The following is a 21,391-nucleotide window of genomic DNA, read 5'->3' as shown; positions in this document are numbered from 1 at the left end:
CTTGTGTAGGAAATAACCAGAATCCAGATGCGAGAAACTTAATCCTTTCTGCTCAGGGAAATCCAAAACTGATATCACACAGACCCCTTCACAGCCTCCTGTGAGCTACTGCAGGGATTTTAGAAAGGCATGTTGACTGCATTACCCCAAAGACATAAGTCAGGTAACATGGGTGGCACAGGGGAATTGAGAAGTCATTTCCATGACCCCAGGGAACTTTCCACAATGCGCTGAATCTAAAGGGCATTCCATATAAACCAGATGGCAAAATCAAGGTTAGATTCAGCTGTCATTGATAACAAGTAAGCATTGGATAAAGTATTTAATCGTTTCTAGGCATTCATATTTTTTTAAATCTTACTCTACGTACATATTATCAAAATAGTGTAGCCCCTTAAATCCTCCCAACATAACTGCTATCACAGCATTCTATTACAGAGACACAGGTAGTTATAAACAGCACTAAATCTCTATGGATAACTCACCTATAGATAATAACGTGGCCATGTGGACCTTGAGGCTTTACCTGAAGGCACCCCTGCCACTGGTAACAGCGCATCTTCATTACAGACTGAAGTTGGGCCCTCTGAAATGAAAATACTGAAGACCGCATGGCTTCAGGGTAGACATTTGTTGCTCATAGTTCTGGAGGCTGGAAGACCAAGACCAAGCTACCAGCAGATCCAGTATCTGGCAAGGACTTCCTGGTTCACGGCCAGCCATCTTCTCACTGTGTGCTCGCATGTGGAAGGGGTGAGCGCATTCTTTGGGGCCTCTCTTACAAGGGCACTAATCCTTTTTGTGAAGGCTCCACCCTCATGATCTCATCACCACCAAGTCCCTACCTCCTAATACCACTTTGGGGGGGCGGGGTAGGGTGGGGAGGACATTACCACTTTTTCCAAAATACAAAGTCTGAGGCAGTGGGCTATGTCCCGATGGTACATCTGTACAACAGTGTCCGTAACAACAGTGCTGTTGTCACTCCAAACCTAAACGCCTATGGTGAGATGGAAAATGTTGAAGACTGGTAAGTTTGTTTAGCAATAGGATTGATAGAACTTGAGACAGTGTAGCCAGAATCCTGCTTTAATCAAGTGTATTCAAGGAATGGGAGGGGATCTTTCACCCTCTTGTGATGTTTTGTCCCAAGAAATAGTGATGTTTCCTTTCCTAGAGTTCCCTGGACTGAGAGCTGTCCGTCTCTGCTGCCCAGGGGTACATGTGATTTCTGGAGGTGTGTTTGGGATCGGAGCAAATTGCTTCTGTTGTCTTGTGTATCCCTGGGAGTTTATGACTCTGGAGGATAGTAAAAATTTCCCATTAGCACTGACCTAATATGTTATTAAAAAATAAATAAATAAATAAATAAATAAATAAATAAACAAACAAACAAATACTGCCTCTGAAGGTAGGTTATAGGTTATCGCTTCTTGGCTGTCTCTTACGATTCACATACTGAATCACATTCTGTATTGACAACACCAATTGACACAAAAAGATGACCTTACTCTCAAGGTCACAGTTCTAGTCTGAGTTTATGTTTTTTTGTATGAAGGGTATTTGGAGGTACTCTCCTGTTTTCTGTAGAAAAACAGACAATCTGTATGTTAAGTCTTAATGATTTTTGTTAAAAAATATGTATCTCATGCTCATTTGAAAAAAATCCCCACAAAGGGCAGCCCGGGTGGCTCAGTGGTTTAGTGCCGCCATCAGCCCAGGGCCTGATCCTGGAGACCCAGGATCGAGTCCCACATCGGGCTCCCTGCATGGAGCCTGCTTCTCCCTCTGCCTATGTCTCTCTCTCTGTGTGTGTCTCTCATGAATAAATAAATAAAATCTTAAAAAAAAAAGAAAAAAAAGTCCCCACAAAGAAATGTAGAACTTAAAAATGTAAAAAGCTTCAAAATAAAAGCCACCAGTAATTTGCTCTGTTTCCTCCCATCCAAAAAATTAGCCATCATTTACAATTTGGATAGTCTTCTTAACTTTTTTCTCCATTTAGAAATACTCGTTTGTTCTCATGTCTGTCTCATGTGCTCTCCTTCCCTCCTCATCTGTCTGCATTCTCATATATACATGCAGTCTTCCACATGTTTTCCATGTGTCTTAATGGATCACGTCTTCCACAATATTTTTCAATTTGCTTTTTTCACTTAAATCTTGGTCTTTCTCCCACTGCCCCTTCCCACGTACCCATATCAGTATATAAAGATCCACCTCATTGTTTGTAATGACTATTCAGTGTTCAGTTTCATTTCCTTTTCTTATTGGAAGTGCTGTAAATTATTTCCCCAGACAAATATTTCCCCAAATTATTTCCATTTTTTTCCCTAAACTCCTATTGAAAAACATTTGTACTCCTTCCAGGGTTGTTTTTTGATGTTTTTTTGTTTTTTGCTCTTGTCAGCAATGGGCAACTGGCACCTTAATCCTGAGCATTTTGAAGCTTTCCAGTAGATGTTCAGTTGATAGATATCTTAGTCTCTGTATTGTTCAGAGTCATATGCACAGCCTTGGTGTACAAAATAGACAGCAGTGGGCACTTTAGGTGAGCATGCCTATGGGAGGCCACAAGCTGTCTTACCGGAGCTGGAAAAAGCTTCCAAGCCACACGGTGAGACTTTGTAAAGCCTCGAGAAGAATCTAGGCAAGTGAAGCTGTCTAGAGAGCTTGAATCCTGAATTATGACTCATGTCATGGAGCAGCTAATCAGAGAGCAAACTTCTTGGCGCATTGGTTGTGGGGAACAGAGCAGTTCCCTGGGCCTCTGGAAGGTGGGCACCACCCTTAGTCCCCCGCTTTACGCACACAAGGTAGACATCCCTTAGAGCAGCAGGAGTGCTAGCGCCCACAGCAGTGGGTGCCTTGCCTCTGGTAAAGAAAGAAGGGGGTTCTCTCCAGATACCCCTGTGACCATCTCTCTGTCTACCTCATTGCCTCATGGTCTGTTTCGTACATTCCCATGACTGAAAATTTTATAACAGATTTGTATTGCCTTTGTATGCTCAAGAAGAGTTTTTAGGGATTTAAATGAAAATTCCCAAACAGTAACTTAGTGTCAAAGATCTGTTTCCTTCACCCTCAGCTACCACTCCTGTATCACACTTAGTACTTGGGCATTCTAGTGCCTCACTTTTTTTATGCATTTACATAAGCACATAACACTTCTCTTACAAAGATAAGGGTCATGCTATACACTGTTCTATAACGTTTTTTGCGCTTAATAAATCATAGACCTCTTTATATATCAAAACAGAACAGATGTACCTTGTTTTCTTTATTAGCTGCAACAATTTTAACTAGTCCCTTATTGCTGGGTTGTTTCTCCAACTGTGCTTGGACTTGATACAAAGATACCTTCCTCCATAGAGAACAGCTGCCTCATTTATAGCAGCGGCAGCCTGGATAATCCAAACACAGCTCACCTAGTATCTTCAACTAAGCCGTAATTTCAGGCTTCTGTTTACATCTCCCCTTCTTCCAGGGTTTGCTAGTGACATATATTTTGTTGACCATCCTCCTCTTTTGGTGACTTTATGTTTTCAGTGTGTTTGACTTCTCCATGTCCTTACAAAGGTTTCTGGAATATGCTCCTTTGGCATTCTGCAGACCCTTTGAAATTGCCCAGAATGGGAAACAGGAAAGCCTGAAATCTCAGAAAATTATCAAAAACTATTATAATTGTTTTAACAAGCTTCTGTGGCCCTTATTATATATATGAAGTGACAGGGTAGCCTGGCCTGGCTGAGTCTCCTCATTGCTGTCCATTTGTGTGTGCATCTGGCTGAATGTCTCCAGGTTCAACCTTTCAGAGTATGCCATTCATGACTGGAAAGTCGTAGTCTGTATTTATCTCAACAATTTAGAACTTTTTTTTTTTTTCAAACCTCTTGAATTCTAAAATTCACTAGAGAAGCTTGTTTAAAGAACAGTGGACCAAGTGGTCAAGATGGTAAATCATATATGTGTTTCGCCCTGCCATCCACAAATTGGAAGACAATGCAAATGGACCAGATTCCACTTTGTAGCTATTTAAAAAAGATGAAGGTGTACAATGATGGAATAGATTTTTTTTTTTTTTGAAGATTTTATTTGAGAGAGAGAGGAGGAGCAGAGAGAGAGGGACAAGCAGATGGGAGGGATCCTGACCTGAGTGAAAATCAAGGGTCAGATGCTTAACCTACTGAGCCACCCAGGTGCCCCAGTCATGGAATAATCTTAAAGACCTGCTGTTAAGTGTGAGGTGGGGGTGAAGGGAGTTGCAAAATGGTGTCAAGCAGCAGTTAAATTCTCTGCCTCAGGAAAGGGTAATTGGATGGTGGGAAATGGGAGTGAGAAAGAATGTTACCTTTGGAATTTTGAATCCTGTAGCTCTGTTACCCATTCAGAGTTGTTTTGTTTTTTGTTTTTTGTTTTTTTTAAGTTAGATTTCCAAGTCTCTCATGGTAGTGTGTTCAATACATTTAAGGTGGCACCTCGGAATTCACATATATTTCTTAAATAACAGCTTAGTGAGATCTGATTGATCTGTGTATCATAAAATCCACCCTCTATCAAGAAGAGTATAATTCAGTGGGTTTTAGGACATTCACAGAGTTGTGCAACTTTCATCACTAATTCCAGAATATTTTCATCACCCTGAGGAAACCCTCAATCCATTAAGTAGTCACTCCCTGTTCCCTCTCTTCCAAGCTCCAGGCAGGTACCAGTCTACTCTTTGTTTCTATGGATTTGCCTATTCTTACTATTTCATATAAATGCAGTCTTATAATACGGGTCTTTTATGATTGACTCCTTTCATTTAGCTTTAATGATTTCAAGGTTGATCCATATCGTAGCCTGTATGTGTATGTGTGTTCGTAGCATCCATCTACAGTTGGAGGAACTGCCAGGTCCTGCAGTGTGACTGTACCATGATACATTTCCATCGGCAATATTGGGTCTGGGAACCTGTATTTTTAGCAAGGCTTCTGATGATTCTTGTGATAAAGCAATTTAAATCCTTGGCTCTGAGAGTCGTGCAGTCCCTCTTTCTGCGAGCAGGGATGATGGCTGTGTTTGCCCTCACCCAGTGGCCAGCAGTGCTGGAGGACATGTTGATGACTATATGGAAACAACAGAATGCCACTCGGTAGAGGAGTCAGCACCCCAAGTAGGATCTCCAACAGAGTGCACTCTAGGGTGGGGCCAGCCAGGCCTGAGTGGTATTTTTGGTTTTCTTTCTTTTCTTTTTTTTTTTTTTTAAGTGGGATATGGAAAAGAAACCTACTTCCATGGAACCTCAGAATATTCAGGTAGAAAAAGATACAGCATAGGGAATCTGGTACATGCACTTGTTTTCCTTCCCCCAGTGAAACAGGAATCATAGTCTTTATGGATTGGAATCTGATTTCTCCTTTCTCTGTATGTCTTAAAAAAAAAACAAAAAACAAAACAAAAACAAACAAACAAAAAAACATGAGGCACCTGGGCGGCTTAGTTGGTTAAGCATCTGACTCTTGATTTTGGCTCAGGTGATGAGATTGAGCCCCGTGTCTGGCTCTGCACTCAGTGGGGAATTTGCTAGAGATGCACACATGCTCACACACTCTCTCTGGCTCTCCCTCCTCCCGTCCGTCCTCCCTCTTCTCTTGCGTATTTTCTCTCTAAAATAAATAAATCTTTAAAAACAAAACATATCTAGCCCATTTTATCTTGGATGGTTTTCCAGGGCTTTTAATAGACACAAAACTCTCCTATGGTATTGATGTGATTATTCTGAACTCCAGGAGCAAAAACTCGTTTCATATACCATAGGATTTGAGCCCTAATTACTAAGTCAAAATTGAGATGTCTCCTAGATAAGATTTTTTATATGGGGTAAGTCTTCTGAGGATAGAAATAAAAAATCTCTTTGGAACACTCTGGAACATTGCCTGCCCCAACCCCTAAATAACCGTTTATTTTAGCTCTCTCCTTTGGAATGGGAACTGAGTGGGGCATTTGTGAGGAACAGAGCACAAAGCTGCTCCCTCTTTAATGAGGCATAATAATAGGCACTTTTCTCGGGGCCACTTGGTAACAAACACATAAATAGAATAAATAAATGGTCTTTCAAGTTGTTCTTAGCAGAATTTTCGTTTCCGCTGAGAGAGGCTCTTCACCTTGTTCATTATGGACTTAATGATTTCTCCAGAAAGCAATTCCTATAGAGCCATGGGGACAGAGAGCTTTTCCTGCAGGAGGAGGACAGCCAGACCTGGTGGAGTCTAGGCCTGTCTGAGCTTACAGGGGGGTTAACGTCAGGGGTAGATTCAGCTCTGTTTCTTTTTCGTGTAGTGTGGTTACATATCAGTGACATAAATGTATCACTGTAAGCATTTTTCAGTATGCAGTTCGGTAGCTTTAGGTACATTCACAATGCCATGTAACCCTCACCCCTGTCCACTTCCAGAACTTTTTCACATCCCAAACCAAATTAAAAGTATATTCATTAAATAATAACTATTCCCCTCTCCCCATTCTGCTCTCTGCTCTCCAAATTTGATGACTCTGCCTCATGACAGCGAAATCCTATGTATTTGTCCTTTTGTCTGACCTGTTTCACTTAATATGATATTTTTAGGATAGATGCATCTGTGTTGTAGCATGTGTTACAGTTTTCTTCCTTTTAAGGCTGAATAATACTCCATTGTGTGTGTGGTCCACATTTTGCTTTTCCATTCATCTATTGATGGACACTAGGATTTTGCTACCTCTTGGCTGTGGTGAATAGTGCTTCCAGGAACATTCATGCACACCTATCTGTTCAAGTCACTGCTTTCATTTTTTGGAACGTACTCCTGGAAGTGAAATTGCAGGGTCAGGTGGTAATTCTAGTTCCAGTTTTTGAGGGACCACCAATTTTACGTTCCCACCAGCAGTGCATCAGGATTACAGTTTCTCTACGTGTTTGGCAATGCTTCTTATTCCCTGATTTTTTTTTTTTCATGGTGCCCATCCTGATGTCATCTCCCGGTGATGAAATCTCACTGTGGTTTTGATTTGGATTTTTCTAATGATTATTGATGTCCCGCATCTTTTCATGTGCTTATTGGCCATTTGTGTATTTGCTTTGGAGAAATGTCTGTTCAGGTCCTTTGCCCATTGTTAACCTGGTTACTTGTGCTGTTGTTGGAGAACTTCTTTATATATTCTAGACATAAACCCCTTATCAGATCTATGATTTGCAGGCTATGTTTTTTTTTTTTTTTAAATGCAGATTTGATCGTATTGCTCAGCATGGGCAATGCCCTTGACCATCCCTGGGATACTTTAACCTGGCCACTCACTTTTTGAGCTTGTTTCCTCCTGTGGGCACGGAGATGATTGTACCTTCCCATAGACCTAGAAGTCTCAGTGGTACAGACACTGCCTTTTACTACTGTCTCTGAGACACAAGACCCTGCACCTTCTGCCCCTGTCTGCCAGAGTCCACATCAGGTGTCATCCCAGAGGCCCTGTATGTAGTCTCTTTCTGTCTCATAAGATCAACATCGACTGCTTTGTGTGCTTCCTCCTCAACCCCCAGACCAAAGGGCCACCTCCCCTCCCCGACCCCCCACCCAGACCCAAGGACACACCTGTAAGTGGGTATTAAATAGAAGTAGTGTGATCACATTGGCCTCACACCCTATTAAGGGATGTTGACTCCCACCCCCTTTTCTCTGTTGCCCAAGGTGCCTGTTCACTGCTGGTGAAGCTGGTGCTTCATGAATTTGCTTAGGTGAATGTGGTTAAGGTTATGAGTTCAGTTTGGGAGAGAAAGCCTCGGAAGGAAGTTTCCGGAAAGCCTCTGAGAGAGCTGTCTTTCCTTAATCATGGTGCTGTCTTTTTTTTTTTTTTTTTTTTTTGCTTTGAAGAAAAGGCGAAAAAGGCCCAGCTCTCCAGCTGCAGACACATACTCTTCTCATTAAGTGCGGGCCTTTGTTCCTGGAGGGCAGGCATTCGTTGTTGCCTTTGCCCCTCTGGGTGCTGGATGGGGTTCCGGTGTGAGTTCAGGATGCTGTGTGCCAGTGCTGCGTCCTCTCCGCATCACTGCAAGTCGTTTCGGCTTGGAAGTATATTTATTTGGACCATGCAAACGTTTGATCTTGTTGGGTAGTTTAAGATTTCTCTTGTCAGGTCAGTGTTCATCTGTTTTGACCTTGAGGACTTTTCTCATGGCGGATACTTTGGCAGTTCTAGAAAGAACTCTTTCCATCTCCAGCTCAGCCCCCACCTCCTGTCCTTCTCTCCCCATCCATTCCTTCCAGTCTCGTCCTCCCAGTGCTCCCTCCCTCCCAGCTCTTCCTCTCCCCTTCCCCCTCTTCCCCTTCTTCTCCCCTTGCCTTACTCACCCTCACCCTTTGAGGTCTTCTTGACAGAACACTAAATATTTTTTAAAAATATCTTCCTCTTGGGGCACCTTAGGGTGGCTCGGCTTAGGGTGTAATCCCGGGGTCCTGGGATCAAGTCCCGTGTCAGGCTACCCACAGGGAGCCTGCTTCTCCCTCTGCCTGTGTCTCTGCTTCTCTCTCTGTGTCTCTCATGAATAAATAAATAAAATCTTTAAAAAAAAAAGAAAAATTCCTCTCCCAGGTGATTCTCTGGAACTAATCACCTAGTCAGAAGTCTCTAAAGCTGTGTGTGTGTGTGCATGTGTGCATGGGTGTGCACGTGTGGATTCCTTCAGATGTTTAACATACAGGGTGCGCTACAGCATAAACGCAGGCAGACCAGAGTTTGTGCCTCCCCCAGCCCCACATCCTCCAGTGCGAGAACCGCGGTGGTCCCAGGACCCTGATATAGGACAAGGCACTGGTCCCTCCGCACCCTAGTTCCCAGCTCTGAAGTGGGCTTGGTGACTGCGCTCACACGGTGCATCCAAGGGTCTGGGCAACCAGTCTGGGCTGAGCCCCCAGGCCCTGCAGCTATGATCTTTCATAAAAAATTTGCCGCTTGCTTATTTCACTTAATTATTCAAGCCAGTGTGAGGCTCTTCAAGCTGAGCTGTTCAGTGAAGGAAGGAGGGAGAGGGGGAAGATGGGAAGCCACGGCAATGCCCTCTGCCCTGAACGTTGCACGAATTGGTTAGGGTTGCAGAGACCCTCTTGTAAGGCCTGCTTGTGCTATGGGGCCCTCAGCATGGCCTGACTTGCACAGGACACTCCGGACACCCCTGCAGGCCCCGTGAAGAAGAAAGCAGAACCTGGATGTTTCAGACCTCTCAAACACAGACTTTTCTCTTGTCTTGCAGCTGATGCCTTTTTCAAAGCCGCTATTAGCCTCATTCCAGAAGTTCCAAAGATGATTAATATTGATGGAAAGATGCGACCGTCGGAATCATTCCTTCTGGAATTCCTCTGCAATTTCTTTTCTACTTTATTAATAGTTCCGGTACGTTTCACCAGAAGAGCGAAAAGAAGGTGATGTCCTTCTTTGATCTGCTTTATATTCATTCTTAGCCCTAAAAGTGCAGGGATGTTCTATCTGTATCTGCATGTTGGTTTTCTAGTCAGATGTTTGAATTACTCAATGTATTTTTTTTTAACTTTTATTTATTAAGTAATCTCTTCCCTCAATGCAGGGCTTGAACTCAAGAGCTTGAGATCAAGAGTCTCATGCTCTATTGACCAAGCCAGCCAGATGCTACTAAATTAGGGTATTTTCCATTCATCTTAGGTCTGGGGTATATTAGTGGAGGTTCTCTATACAGTCAAGGGGGTGCCATTTAGTCGTTAAGGGCTCAGGTCTTGGGACCAAGATGTCTGGGGTGGAATCTCTGCTCCCCCTCCTTCCAGCTCTGCAGGCTCAGACAATTACATCACATGACTGGCTGCAGTTTTCTCATCTATAAAATGGGAGTAATAATAGGTGTCTATATCTCTGGGTTGTTGTGAGATTGAAGTGAGTGAATATACATACGTGGTTAGAACAGTTGGCATGTACTCAGCCCTGTAAAAGGTGATGGTGATGTTCTTTTGATTGCAAGTACTAGAAGCCAAAACTAGGTAGCTGAGGTCAAAGAGGACATTGTTGGAAGGATGCTGGGGTTTCTCATGGAACATGCTGATGAGCCGTGAGGCTTGGGCCAAATTAAGGCCTCTCTCCAGACCCAGCACCAGGACCTGCACCCAGCAGAGTTCTTAACTCAGAGTCTGCTTACTACCTGAGGGTCTGGCAGGGCAACCATGGATTTAGATGAGGGGGGAAAAAAAAAACCAAAACCATTAATTTTTACAAATCTCAGTCAAACTTAGCCTGTCGCTCCACTGTTACAGACAATGAGCCACAGTAGTAGTCACATAGCTGGGACTTTATCACCAAAGAAGTCAGTCATGATGTTCATATCACATTTCAGGTGTAACATGTTCACCAAGTGGGCATTTTGATTAATCATGTTCACCAAGAAGTAATAGAACACAATATAACACATACATTGAACAAGTATTTTGACAGGTTTATTTTATTATTTTTTAAAGGTTTTATTTATTTGACAGAGAGGAGTGAGCATAAGCAGGGGGATGGGCAGAGGGAGAGGGAGAAGCAGACTACTTGCTGAGCAGGGAACCCAATGTGGGGCTTGATCTCAGGACCCTGAGATCATGTCCCGAGTGGAAGGCAGACAACTAACCCACCCAGGCTCTCAACAAGTTTAGCTTAATTGGTTTCCTTTGTAGTCTTCTGTATTTTATTTTCTGCATTACAAATTGTATTCTGAGGAGCCCCTAACCTTCACCAGGCTGTGACAAGGGCCAGGCTACAAAACAAGATTGGCTTCTGGGAGAGCCAGATGTCCAGAGGAATCAGTGATCCTTGCTAAAATACAGATTCTTGGGTCTCCCTTTGAGGTTCACCTTAATAGGTTGGGATCAGCCCCCGAATCAGCATTTTTAAAACTTTTTAAAAAAGTTTTTATTTATTTATTCATGAGAAACATGGAAAGAGAGAGAGGCAGAGACACAGGCAGAAGGAGAAGCGAACACCATGCCAGGAGCCCGATGTGGGATTCGATCCCAGGACTCCAGGATCACGCCCTGAACCGAAGGCGGACACTTAACTGCTGAGCCACCCAGGCGTCCCTGAATCAGCATTTTTGAAAGCTTCCTGAGCAGTTCAGGTGTGGACAGTCCTAGCACTACACTTTGAGAAACATCCCTTTGGACTCACACAAGGAAGTAACTGCTCTCATGAGTACAGGGTTCCTTTCTGGGGTGATGGAAAGGTTCTAAATTGATTGTGGTGATGGTTGCACAGCTCTGCATACACTAACCATCACTGAAAGTGTGCATTTGAATGGGTGAATTGTCAGGCATGTGTATCATCTCTCAGAGGAGCTGAGGAGACAAAAAGTGACTCAGTTTTCAAGTGTCCCAGTTGAGATTCCAAGTCCTCCAGGGAGAGGATGGTGTGGTCAGGAGGCAGAGCTCAACCCCTGATTTCAGATCACCTTCTTAGTCCTTTGGATAATCAGTTTCTCTCTTTTTTGGATAGTCTCATTGTCAAGTGAGGGGACCAGAAGGAATCCGAGATTCTGAAGAGGCAGCCGATGGGTGTCATTGTTCCTTGGTTAATTGGGATGCATTTTCCTTCTGCACATGGGGTTTTCTTCATGTTAAAAATCTTTGGAGTCCTTTACAGAAGTCTTGTGCTTGGAATCAGAAATTCGAGTGCTGTCTGACCCAGGGACTCAGCAGCCTTGTGGCTTTGGGAAAATTTCCTAACTCTTCAAGGCCTCAATTGTCACCTTTCTACAATGACATCAGAGTGCCTACCTGGCAGGGCCGCTATAAGGCTGAATGAAGCAATTGACCTGAAAGTTCTCTGGGACCCAGAAGCTCTGTCCCTGAGGTTCTGCACTGATGACCACTGAGTGGAATCCAGCCCGTAGACAGGCTTTTTGGCCACATAACAGTGGAAAACATTTGGAATGAATTACCCACATTTAAAAATTGGTAGATCACAGAAAAACCCAGATTTTTTAGTTCTTCTTGAAAAATCAGATCCTGCCATGTGGGGCCCACATTCTCCAAGCTGGCCAATTGGCCACAGCTTGGGAGCAGCTGGCCCATTTTGTGGAGGAGCAGGATGTTGGCGGGGCGGGGGTTGGCATGTACAGTTTCTGCAATTCCCATGGGCACCCCAGACCTATAAACCCACTTTGCTTGCCTACCTGGCCCCTTAGGCATTCATAGGAATGTCTCCCTGGCCTCAGCAGATTTTCTTATTCCTGCTATTGCTGGGCATGCTCTTGCTGGAATTAGTAAAGAGAATGACATGAAGAATAGGCCCCCTGTGATGCTTACCCAGTGCCCTGTGCTGAAGACCTTCTTCAGCACTGTCTCTCCTCCCCCAAGCCCTGCAAGGTAGGAGTCACTGTGCCTTTTCCACTTAAGTCAACCCACAGCTAGTGAGCAGCAGAGCCGGGATCTAAATCCAGGTCCTCGCTGTTCCAGAACCTGTCCTGTGAGCCTCAGACACTTACAGTGCACTTTGTCTACTCAAGGTTGAGCCTTAGCAGCACTCCGTCCCCCCTGTGGGATATAGCTAACTACTGGCAGGCTCTGAGGTGCCAGGAGATGTTTAGCTTGAACCACCAAGGCAGAGTGCTGAGGAGGCTCACAGGCCATAGGATGGGCCGCACATGAGGCACTTCTGTTGTGAGTAGAGTGAGCATGAAGACAACTCCCATATCCTACTTTTACCTGCTTCAGATCCTATCTTTCACTGTCACCACTTACATTGTTCCATTTTTTAAAATTCAATTTTATCATTGTAAAGACATTTAAAACGCAGATTTACCCTCCTAATACATTTTTAAGTATATGATGTGGTATTGCTGAGTACAGGGACAGTATCGTACGGCAGATCTCTAGCGCTCCTTCGTCTTGCTTAATTGAAACGTGAAGCCCATTGATGAGTAACTCCACATTTGCTCCTCCCCCAGCCCCTGGCAGTCACATCCCACTGTTAAGCTCGTTGAACATAACTCTTTCAGATGGCCTTAACATAAGCAGAATCGTGCTGTATTTGTGTCTCTGTGATTGGCTTATTCAACTTAATGGCCTCCAAGGTTCCTCCATGTTGTCATATTTGACAACATAAATGACAACACTTCCTTTTTTTTAAGGCTGAATATTAATCTGTTATGTATCGCATTTCCTTTATCCATGCATCATTGGGAATTTAGGATATCTCCACATCTTGGCTACTATGAATAGGGCCGCAAGGAGCATGAGAATACTAATACCTCTTTGAAATCCTGATTTCAGTTCTTTGGATAAGTACCCAGAGGTGGGATTGCTGGTTCCTAGGGTAGCTCTATTTTTAATTTTTCGAAGAACCCCCATTCTGTTTTCCAGAGCGGCTGTACCATTTTGCATCCCCACCAGCCGTGTTCAAGGCTTTTAAAAGGCTAGGATTCATGGGATCCCTGGGTGGCGCAGCGGTTTGGCGCCTGCCTTTGGCCCAGGGCGCGATCCTGGAGACCCGGGATCGAATCCCACATCGGGCTCCCGGTGCATGGAGCCTGCTTCTCCCTCTGCCTGTGTCTTTGCCTCCCTCTCTCTCTCTCTGTAACTATCATAAATAAATAAAAATTAAAAAAAAAAAAAAGGCTAGGATTCATTTTATTTGGAGAGAAAAAAAAAATGAAGTCATTTTAGACTACATAAACTACCTGGCCCACTTAATTCATACTTATAAATGCAGAACTAAACCTTTCCCCAGGCCAGCCCTATCTTAGGCAAACAGTGCCAGTTTGGTAGCATTTTGAAGCCTTCTGCTGTGGTGCTGGCCTCGGTTAGCCTCTTGGTGGGCTGCAGACGGACTTCTCTATATAATTGAACTAATGCATTTCTCTTAACATTTAGTAGGACGGACACATAGCCTTGATTGAACAGGTTCAGTGTTACCACTTTAGAGGCCTGCTTTTGCTTCAGTTGAAATTTATAGGCAATGGAAATGTTATTACCATCAGTTTTCTGGCACTCACCACCTAGGACACAGCAGGTGTCCAGAAATGTCTTTTTCTACTTCTTACCCTTGTGAAGAGGTCCAGCTGTAAGCATGACATGGGGCCCAAGTGCCGAGTGAGCTGTAAATACTTGTGGATCTGGGGATTCAGGAGTGAACCGGAGAAGTGTGTCCTCTACTCACGAAGACACTAAGCATAAGCAAATAAATACCCACTTAACTACAGTTGTATAAAGTCCCACAAAGAACTACAGAGACTTCTGAGAGCCCCCTTTTTTTTTTTTTTTTAAGATTTATTTATTTATTTATGATAGAGAGAGAGAGAGGCAGAGACACAGGCAGAGGGAGAAGCAGGCTCCATGCCGGGAGCCCGATGTGGGACTTGATCCCGGGACTCTAGGATCACGCCCTGGGCCAAAGGCAGGCACCAAACTGCTGAGCCACCCAGGGATCCCCCGAGAGCCCAATTTTGAAGGGAAGTGGGTCAGGGAAGTTCCCTGAGATCCACAGGAAGGAAGACTGGTAATTAAGGGCAGTGCGTGGAGTCTGGGGGTGGTGGGGAGGACGACAGGGCATTCTGGGTCAAGGGCGCAGCATAGGTAAAGGTGTTCAGGTGGGAAGGCACACTGTGCCTTGGAGGGACCAGAAGAGAGCCTGGGTGACTTGTGCCTGGGGTGCTGAGGGACACAAGGCTCTTGAGCCCGTGAGACAGGCAGGAGTTGGTTCCTGACAGCTTCGCATCCCTGTGCTAATCATGAACCTCCCATTCCATGTCCCCCCCACCCCCCCCCGTGTCCCTCTTTCCCGTCCCTCTTCTCAGCACCATGCCTCACCCCACCCCATGTCCTGACTCCTTTTCTAAAGGACTTTTATTATTTATCATCAGCACGTACATACCCCTTACGGTGAGCCAGCCAGCAGGTCACAAATATCCAAATGAGTGCATTACTACCCTCATTTCACAGACGCTGACCCTGGCACAGAGAGGTAAGGTGACCTACCCAGGGTCACCAGCTAGTAAGAGGCCAAGACAGAATTCAGAGCCAGGGTGTCTGTGCTCAGTGTCATCTTGGCGCTTCTGGAAAGTTAGTCATTTCTAGAGTATTCCTTCTGCCAAGGAATGACATTTAATAGAGGGATTCCTGCAGACCAGAACCAGGGACCCAAAGGGATGTTGCGAACAGTGGAAGCCGGGTCCCCTGCGTGTCCAGCTGTGACGGGTGGAACCCCCAGATGCCCCTTGAGAGCTGCCTCATAAGCACGGCTTTGCTCTGTCAGGGAGGCAGCCTTGGCAGGGATGCCGGGGGTGGGGGGTGGCGAGGTGGGGGGGAACTTCCCCTATTTTGCATTGCCAACTGAATCTAGGACCTTTCTTCTTCTTCGTTGTCGTCTTCGTCGTCTTCGTCTTTGTCGTCGTCTTCATCGTCTTGTCATCGTCATCCTCTTCGTCGTCTTCATCTTCATCTTCTTCATCCTCTTCTTCCTCCTCCTCCTCCTCTTCCTCTTCCTTCATTTATTTATTGGGGCACCTGGGTGGCTCAGTTGGTTCAACATCTGCCTTCACTTCAGGTCATGATCTGAGAGTCCTGGGATTGAGCTCTGTGTCAGGCTCCCTGCTCAGCCGGGTGTCTGCTTCTCCCTCTCCCTCTGCAGCTCCCCCAAGCTGTGCATGTGCCCTCTCTCTTAAATAAAAAATGTCTTTGAAAAAAAAAGATTTATTTTAGAGAAAGAGAGGGTGGGGAAGGAGTAGAGGGAGAGAGAGAATCCTGAAGCAGACTCCTTGCTGGAGCAGGACACAGGGCTCCATCGAAGGACCCTGAGATCATGGCCTGAGCCAAGATCAAGAGTTGGACGCTTAAGTGACTCAGACACCCAGGTGCCCCTTTTTTTCTTCTTCTTTCTCTCTCTCTCTCTCTTTCTCTCTCTTTCTTTCTTTCTTTCTTTCTTTCTTTCTTTCTTTCTTTCTTTCTTTCTTTCTTTCTTTCTTTCTTTCTTTCTTTCTTTCTTCTTTCTTCTCCTCCTCCTGTTCCTCCTCCTTTTTTTTTTTTTTTTTTTTTTTCTGTGTTTGCCTTGCTTCAGTTGCTGGCACTAAAGCATCAAAGTACAATTTTAAAAATGTTACAACCACTGAAGCGTGGCTATCATATGGAAAAATTTTTCCCGGTAAAGAATGTTGGAAATAATCTCTTCAATTCTGAGCAAAAACTCATGGAAATGGCTTACTACAAACCTTCTTGTCTCCATTACCCCTTCTCCCACCTCTGTGAAGGTGTGCTGAATAGGCTCCCATTACAGTTACGACAATGCCGTTGAAATTGTTACTGGACCATTCAGAATGTTGTTTCTTTCCAAAGCAGATCCTTAAATAAAAAATATTTTTGTACATCCACATAGCAGAACAAAATAGCCCAGTTAGAAACAGCTGGTAGCAAAGAAAGGCAGGAGTAAGTTGCCAGCTGAGAGCGGCTGTGTAAATGGAAGGCAGACCACAGCATGGACAATGTGGATGACTCTAGTCTGGGGCATTCAGATTTTAGAGCATCATGTGTCCTCTTTCTTGCAGATACCCAAGCAGAAATTCCTGTAGATGTTAACAGTTCTGCAGAACCTCTCACACCCCTCCGCCCTCCTTCTTACCACTGCAAGTGTTACTTGCTGTATATACACACATTGGATTAGTGGTGGTGATTTCCTACCCATCTTGGTTATAGTATTTCTCATACTCCATGCCGGTATTTAAAAGATTTGGCTCACATGTCTGGCTTCCCCCCGTTAGCCAGCTCCATAAAGTCAGAGAGAGGCAGTATCAGTATAGTCTTAACAGGAATCTGTGCTCTGGAGCCAGCCTGCCAGAGCTCAGGCCCCGCTCCCTCCATGTACCAGCAGTTTGCCACCGGGCCCGTTAACCTCTCTGCAGCTCATCTGCTATCTGTGAAATTGGGGGGTGGTCAAAATGGTATCTTTCTGGAATATAGGGAAGCTACCATAAAAGCTAGCTATTATTTGTCTTTGTAGCCACCATAGCGCCTGGTACGTAGGTGTTCAGACCGTAATCCATTCAACATTATTTACTGAGCGCTTGCCGGGGGCCCAGCACTGTCCTAGAACCTGGGACAGGCCACCGTTCACATTGTGTTCCCCTGGGCAGTTCTGGCTGTGAACTGGCAATTACAACAGACGAAGTACCTGTCCTCCTGGAGGTTGTGGGCTAGGATGAAAGAGAGATCAGTGTAAACCAAGAAAGAGATATGCCGAGTAGTTCATTGAAGGAGTAAAGTCACTTCAGAACTGCTCTGAGAAAACAAGGCTGATTTGTGAGAGAGCCTGGGGGAGGGGGTGTAGAAGGCTCTGGATGGATGATCAGGGAACGTCTTGATGAGGAGCTAGCATGTAAGATGGGATCTAGAGGCTGTCGAGGAGCCCGTCTGGCCAGGTCTTGCAGATGAAGATTCCAGTCCAAGGGAACAGCAGGGCCGGGAGGCCAGAGCTCCTCAACACATGAGCTCCTGGCTGTAGTATCCTCTGCCCTTCCATCAAAATCTGTGTGGGAGACAGGCCCCTGGGGACTGCGTCACCTGGGCTGGCTTCCTTCTGGTCTCCAACTGGGTCAGCCACCAGCAGGGACCACCAGATGGGAAGGCGGGAGAACAAGTTTAAGCTGTTTACTGCCGTTCCCCCACCCCCCCTCACTGGGCCATGGTTTGGCAATGGCTTTGTTCTTCCCAAGGCTCCAGCTCCTGCTAGGTGGCCTTCTCTAACTGCAGGTCTTGCACTTGCCAATAATGCCCCTTCCCACCGTGGGCTTTCAGCCCGAGGGTGGTAGCGGATTCCTGCTGTAGCAAGACTCTGGGTGCCTCACCTTTCCTCTCTAGTTCCCTTCACACTGCCCACATCTTTATAAATAATCCTTCCTGGAACCATCCTCATTTAACCATTTTGAGTGTGCCCACTGTGTCCTGGCAGGACTCTGAGGGTTCCACCTGGTCCTGGGAACCATAAAGGTATGGTCAGCAAGGCGATGAGGCACTCACTTCTGGTGGTAGAAGTCTGTGGAGTGTGTTCAGGAGAGCCGCAGAATTGCAGGTAGCCTGCCAGCTGTGAACTAAGCAGCCAGCTCTGTGGCATCCAACACGCTTCTTCGGTTCATGTCAGCATCTGAGAAACACCATCCTAAACCCTGAATGTCTCTTGGGTTTTTCCTCTCCCAAGAGAACATCCTCAATTTAGCTGTTAATGTCACTGAACGCCCTAAAGAGCAATGCTATATTTAAAGTTGGTGCCTTTGGTGGTGACAGTGATCATGGGGGGTGGGGGTGCTCACCCAAAGTAGGAGGCTTCCGCTGTTCCATCTGCTACAAGACCCGCAATCTTGCTTTTGTAGTTGGAGGAGCAGGACTTTTTACTGCTACAAACACAGGAGAACGAGACTGTAATTTTGGAAACAGGCCATTAAGCTGACAGGTGACTTTGCCTCTTCATCCTTTGGACCCAAGGAGGCTCTCAAAGCTTGTTTCCCCCGACTACAGCATGTTGATCGGTGGGGTTCACAACATTGTCTGATTTCTCTGTGTTATTTAACCAGGCTCATGAGTGGGCTTGCCCCTGCACAGTAGCTGGCACTTTAATTCCTCTCCAGCTGCAAATGGGAGGGATCTGAGCTTCTGTCTTGGTGATTTTGTTTCCCCCCACCCCCCTTCCTGCTTTATCTCTAAGATTATTTATCCTTTTTTGCCTTTCCACCAGGATCATCCTGAGCATGGAGTCTTGTTTCTTGTTCGTGAGCTTCTCAACGTGATCCAGGACTACACCTGGGAGGACAATGGTGATGATAAAATCCGCATCTACACCTGTGTCCTGCACCTCCTATCTGCCATGAGCCAGGAGACCTATCTCTACCACATAGACAAAGGTAGCGGGGTCCCCTCCTACCATCACTATACCGAGTTTGAATTTCATATAAGTCCAGTGAAATTTTTTCATTGTCTTTCACATAATCCTCTAGTTTTCTTTCCCACCAGGAACATCTCTAATCCAGGGCCTTGTTAAATGTGCCCAAATAAGAATTACCTGAGCAGATTCCTAAGTGCCATCCTACCCCTTCTCAATCAGGATCCCCAAGAAGAGACCTGAGAATTTTGTCTATGACATAATCATCTTGACAATCAGACACGTTTAGAGAAGCACTCTTTAGGATCTGGGCTCTCTGGTGTGCTACAGAATAACCTAGAAAGGTGGTTAAATACATCCATGCCAAGCTTCATCCCGGGCTTGCCCCCTAATCACAATGTCAGGAGGGACTCTACCCAAGTGGGTAGAGCCTTCTTCAGGTGAGGCTGAGACTCCATGAACTACTAGTTCAGATGCTCAGGAGGAAGGAGGCGGCCTTGCTCCCCGATATGCTACCAGCCATTGTGGGCTTGCTGCTAGGAATTTGAAAGCAGACTTCTGCTATCCTGCACATAACACAGGACAGTCCCAGTTCCAGACCTTCTGCCCGCTGAGCCCGAGCATCCACCTGCTTGTCAGACCCTCAGTTCTAATTATTGGTTTCCCCAAAAATGGCCCTATTGTTAAAAGTGCTTTGGCGAGTAATTACATACTTTAGGGTTTAAGCAACTGTCTCTACACTTGGAAATTTCAGGAAGCTGAAATTTCATCAAAATACGCAGTGCTAAGGGAGGACCTCCTGCTATGGTTCCTAGAGACTTCCTCTAGCTGGGATTTGGAGGCTAATAGTTAAGATGTACCAGGGAGGCTGGTTGATGTCCATGACGACAGCTTCCATGACTCAAGCTCCACCTGCATGCCAGGTACGGCATCAGGCTCCGCGATCTTCCTCCTGTACCCCTTATGGCATTGTAGAGTAGAAGACAGGCATGTGCATCCCCAGGTTACATTCGAGCAAGGAAAGACTCAGAGACACTGTATTTGACTCAAGGTCCTGTGGCCAGTTTGCGGTGGAAGTAGAATTTGCACCCAGAACTGTGGGGCATGTGTCATGCTGCCCTCTTGATGACAAAATAACATTTTAAAGTATAACATATTATATACATACCATCAGCTGTAAAGCTCAGTGACTCCTCATACCTTGAACACACCCACGGAGCTCCCACCCAGATCACGCCTACTTCCAATTAGCACCACCTCTTTCCTGACGTCCAGCATCACGCATTAGTTTGTACATTTTTTTACTTTCATGATAAATGAAATCACTCAGCATGCATTCTTTGGTGTCTAGCTTCTTCTACTCAGTGTTTTCCACGTGAGCTTCATCTGTGTTGTGCATAGCTGAAGTCCGTCCTTTTGCAGTGCTGTATAGTATTCCATTGTGACCATACCAGATTCCTTCATTCCCTTATGGACAAACATTTTCATGTTTCCAGTGGTCTGGTTCTGGCTGTATAATACAGAGGAGTGTGGCCGTGAACATTCTAGTGCATGTTCCTGGTGTACATTTCTGTTGGCTCTCTGCCTGCAGCTGGAGTTTGTGGCTCGTGGGATTTGCTTCTGTTCAGCTCTGGTAGATACTGTCTCAGTTTTCCAGAATGGTTGGGCCAGTTGACACCCCCCACCAGGCATGAAGGAGGGTTCTCTTTATTCTTTCCCTGTGGTCAGTCTTTTTCACTTAGGCTGTTCTGAGGACTGTAATTTGCATTTCTTTGGTAGCTAATGTGATTGAGTACTTTTTCCTGTATTTGTTGGCATTTTTATTTCCTCTTTTTTGCCAAGTGCTCATTGAGGGCAATTAATAGTAGAGAGACCTGTGAGGACCAGGCACTGACATGGAAGTACGTCTGCAAACCTCAGTCCCTGCTAGCCGGGGCAAGCCCCCTCCTGTGTCCTGCCTTCTCCTCCCTCTTCTTCCCCAGCAGATTCATTTAACCCTCTAAGCTATACAGTCAGGGCAGATGGGGAGCCAGGGTGTTAGCAACAGGAGCCGTGACTATGTTTGATAGGCAGGAGTCTAGATTTCTAGCTTTTAGAGAAGAAAACGGAAGGATGAGTAGGGTTTTTTTTCCCTTTCTTGGCCCAGCTGTGTTTACTCTGGGTGCACAATTGTGACCTGACAATTGTCTTAGCAGGAGGGAGCCCCAGGGGGCCGAAGGAGGCTTTATTTTCCCATCTCTTTCTTGTTTTAGGCAGCCTTTTAGTGTTGACACAGGTTAGAACTTCTGAAAAACTAGGGTCACAGTTTCTTTGCATTTATAGAGGATGCCTTTTCTACTTTCTCGATTATTAAGATGGCCTTGTGAAATCGCCTAGAGCAAGAACGCCAGTGCTTTCATGGAGCACGCAAGAAAGGGGGCACATCTGATGTGGAAGGGAGAGCTTCCTGTGTGCTGAATGTTCACCTCATATGAGGATGGCTTAGATGTAGGGGGAAGACCACAACCTAGGATCCCCAACCCAGGAT

The 21,391-nt window shown here is 45.4% G+C and overlaps 1 protein-coding gene across 6 annotated transcripts in view; it reads left to right on the top strand.

Moving 5' to 3' along the window:
* The window catches only part of VPS35L (VPS35 endosomal protein sorting factor like), a 115,611-nt gene that overhangs the window by 83,648 nt on the left and 10,572 nt on the right, over window positions 1–21,391 (top strand). For 5 of the 6 annotated variants that reach the window (XM_038540214.1, XM_038540213.1, XM_038540212.1 and 2 more), the window contains 2 exons: window positions 9,260–9,399; window positions 18,721–18,886. In XM_038540214.1, the coding sequence (XP_038396142.1) occupies window positions 9,260–9,399; window positions 18,721–18,886 (306 nt within the window). Of the gene's footprint in view, window positions 1–570; window positions 715–9,259; window positions 9,400–18,720; window positions 18,887–21,391 lie in introns of those variants that run through there. The other variant, XM_038540216.1, reaches the window with a different exon arrangement.

Source organism: Canis lupus, chromosome 6, assembly GCF_011100685.1.
Source record: "Canis lupus familiaris isolate Mischka breed German Shepherd chromosome 6, alternate assembly UU_Cfam_GSD_1.0, whole genome shotgun sequence".
NCBI classification, from domain to species: Eukaryota; Metazoa; Chordata; class Mammalia; order Carnivora; family Canidae; genus Canis; species Canis lupus.
This window is presented reverse-complemented; position numbering and strand designations above follow the sequence as displayed.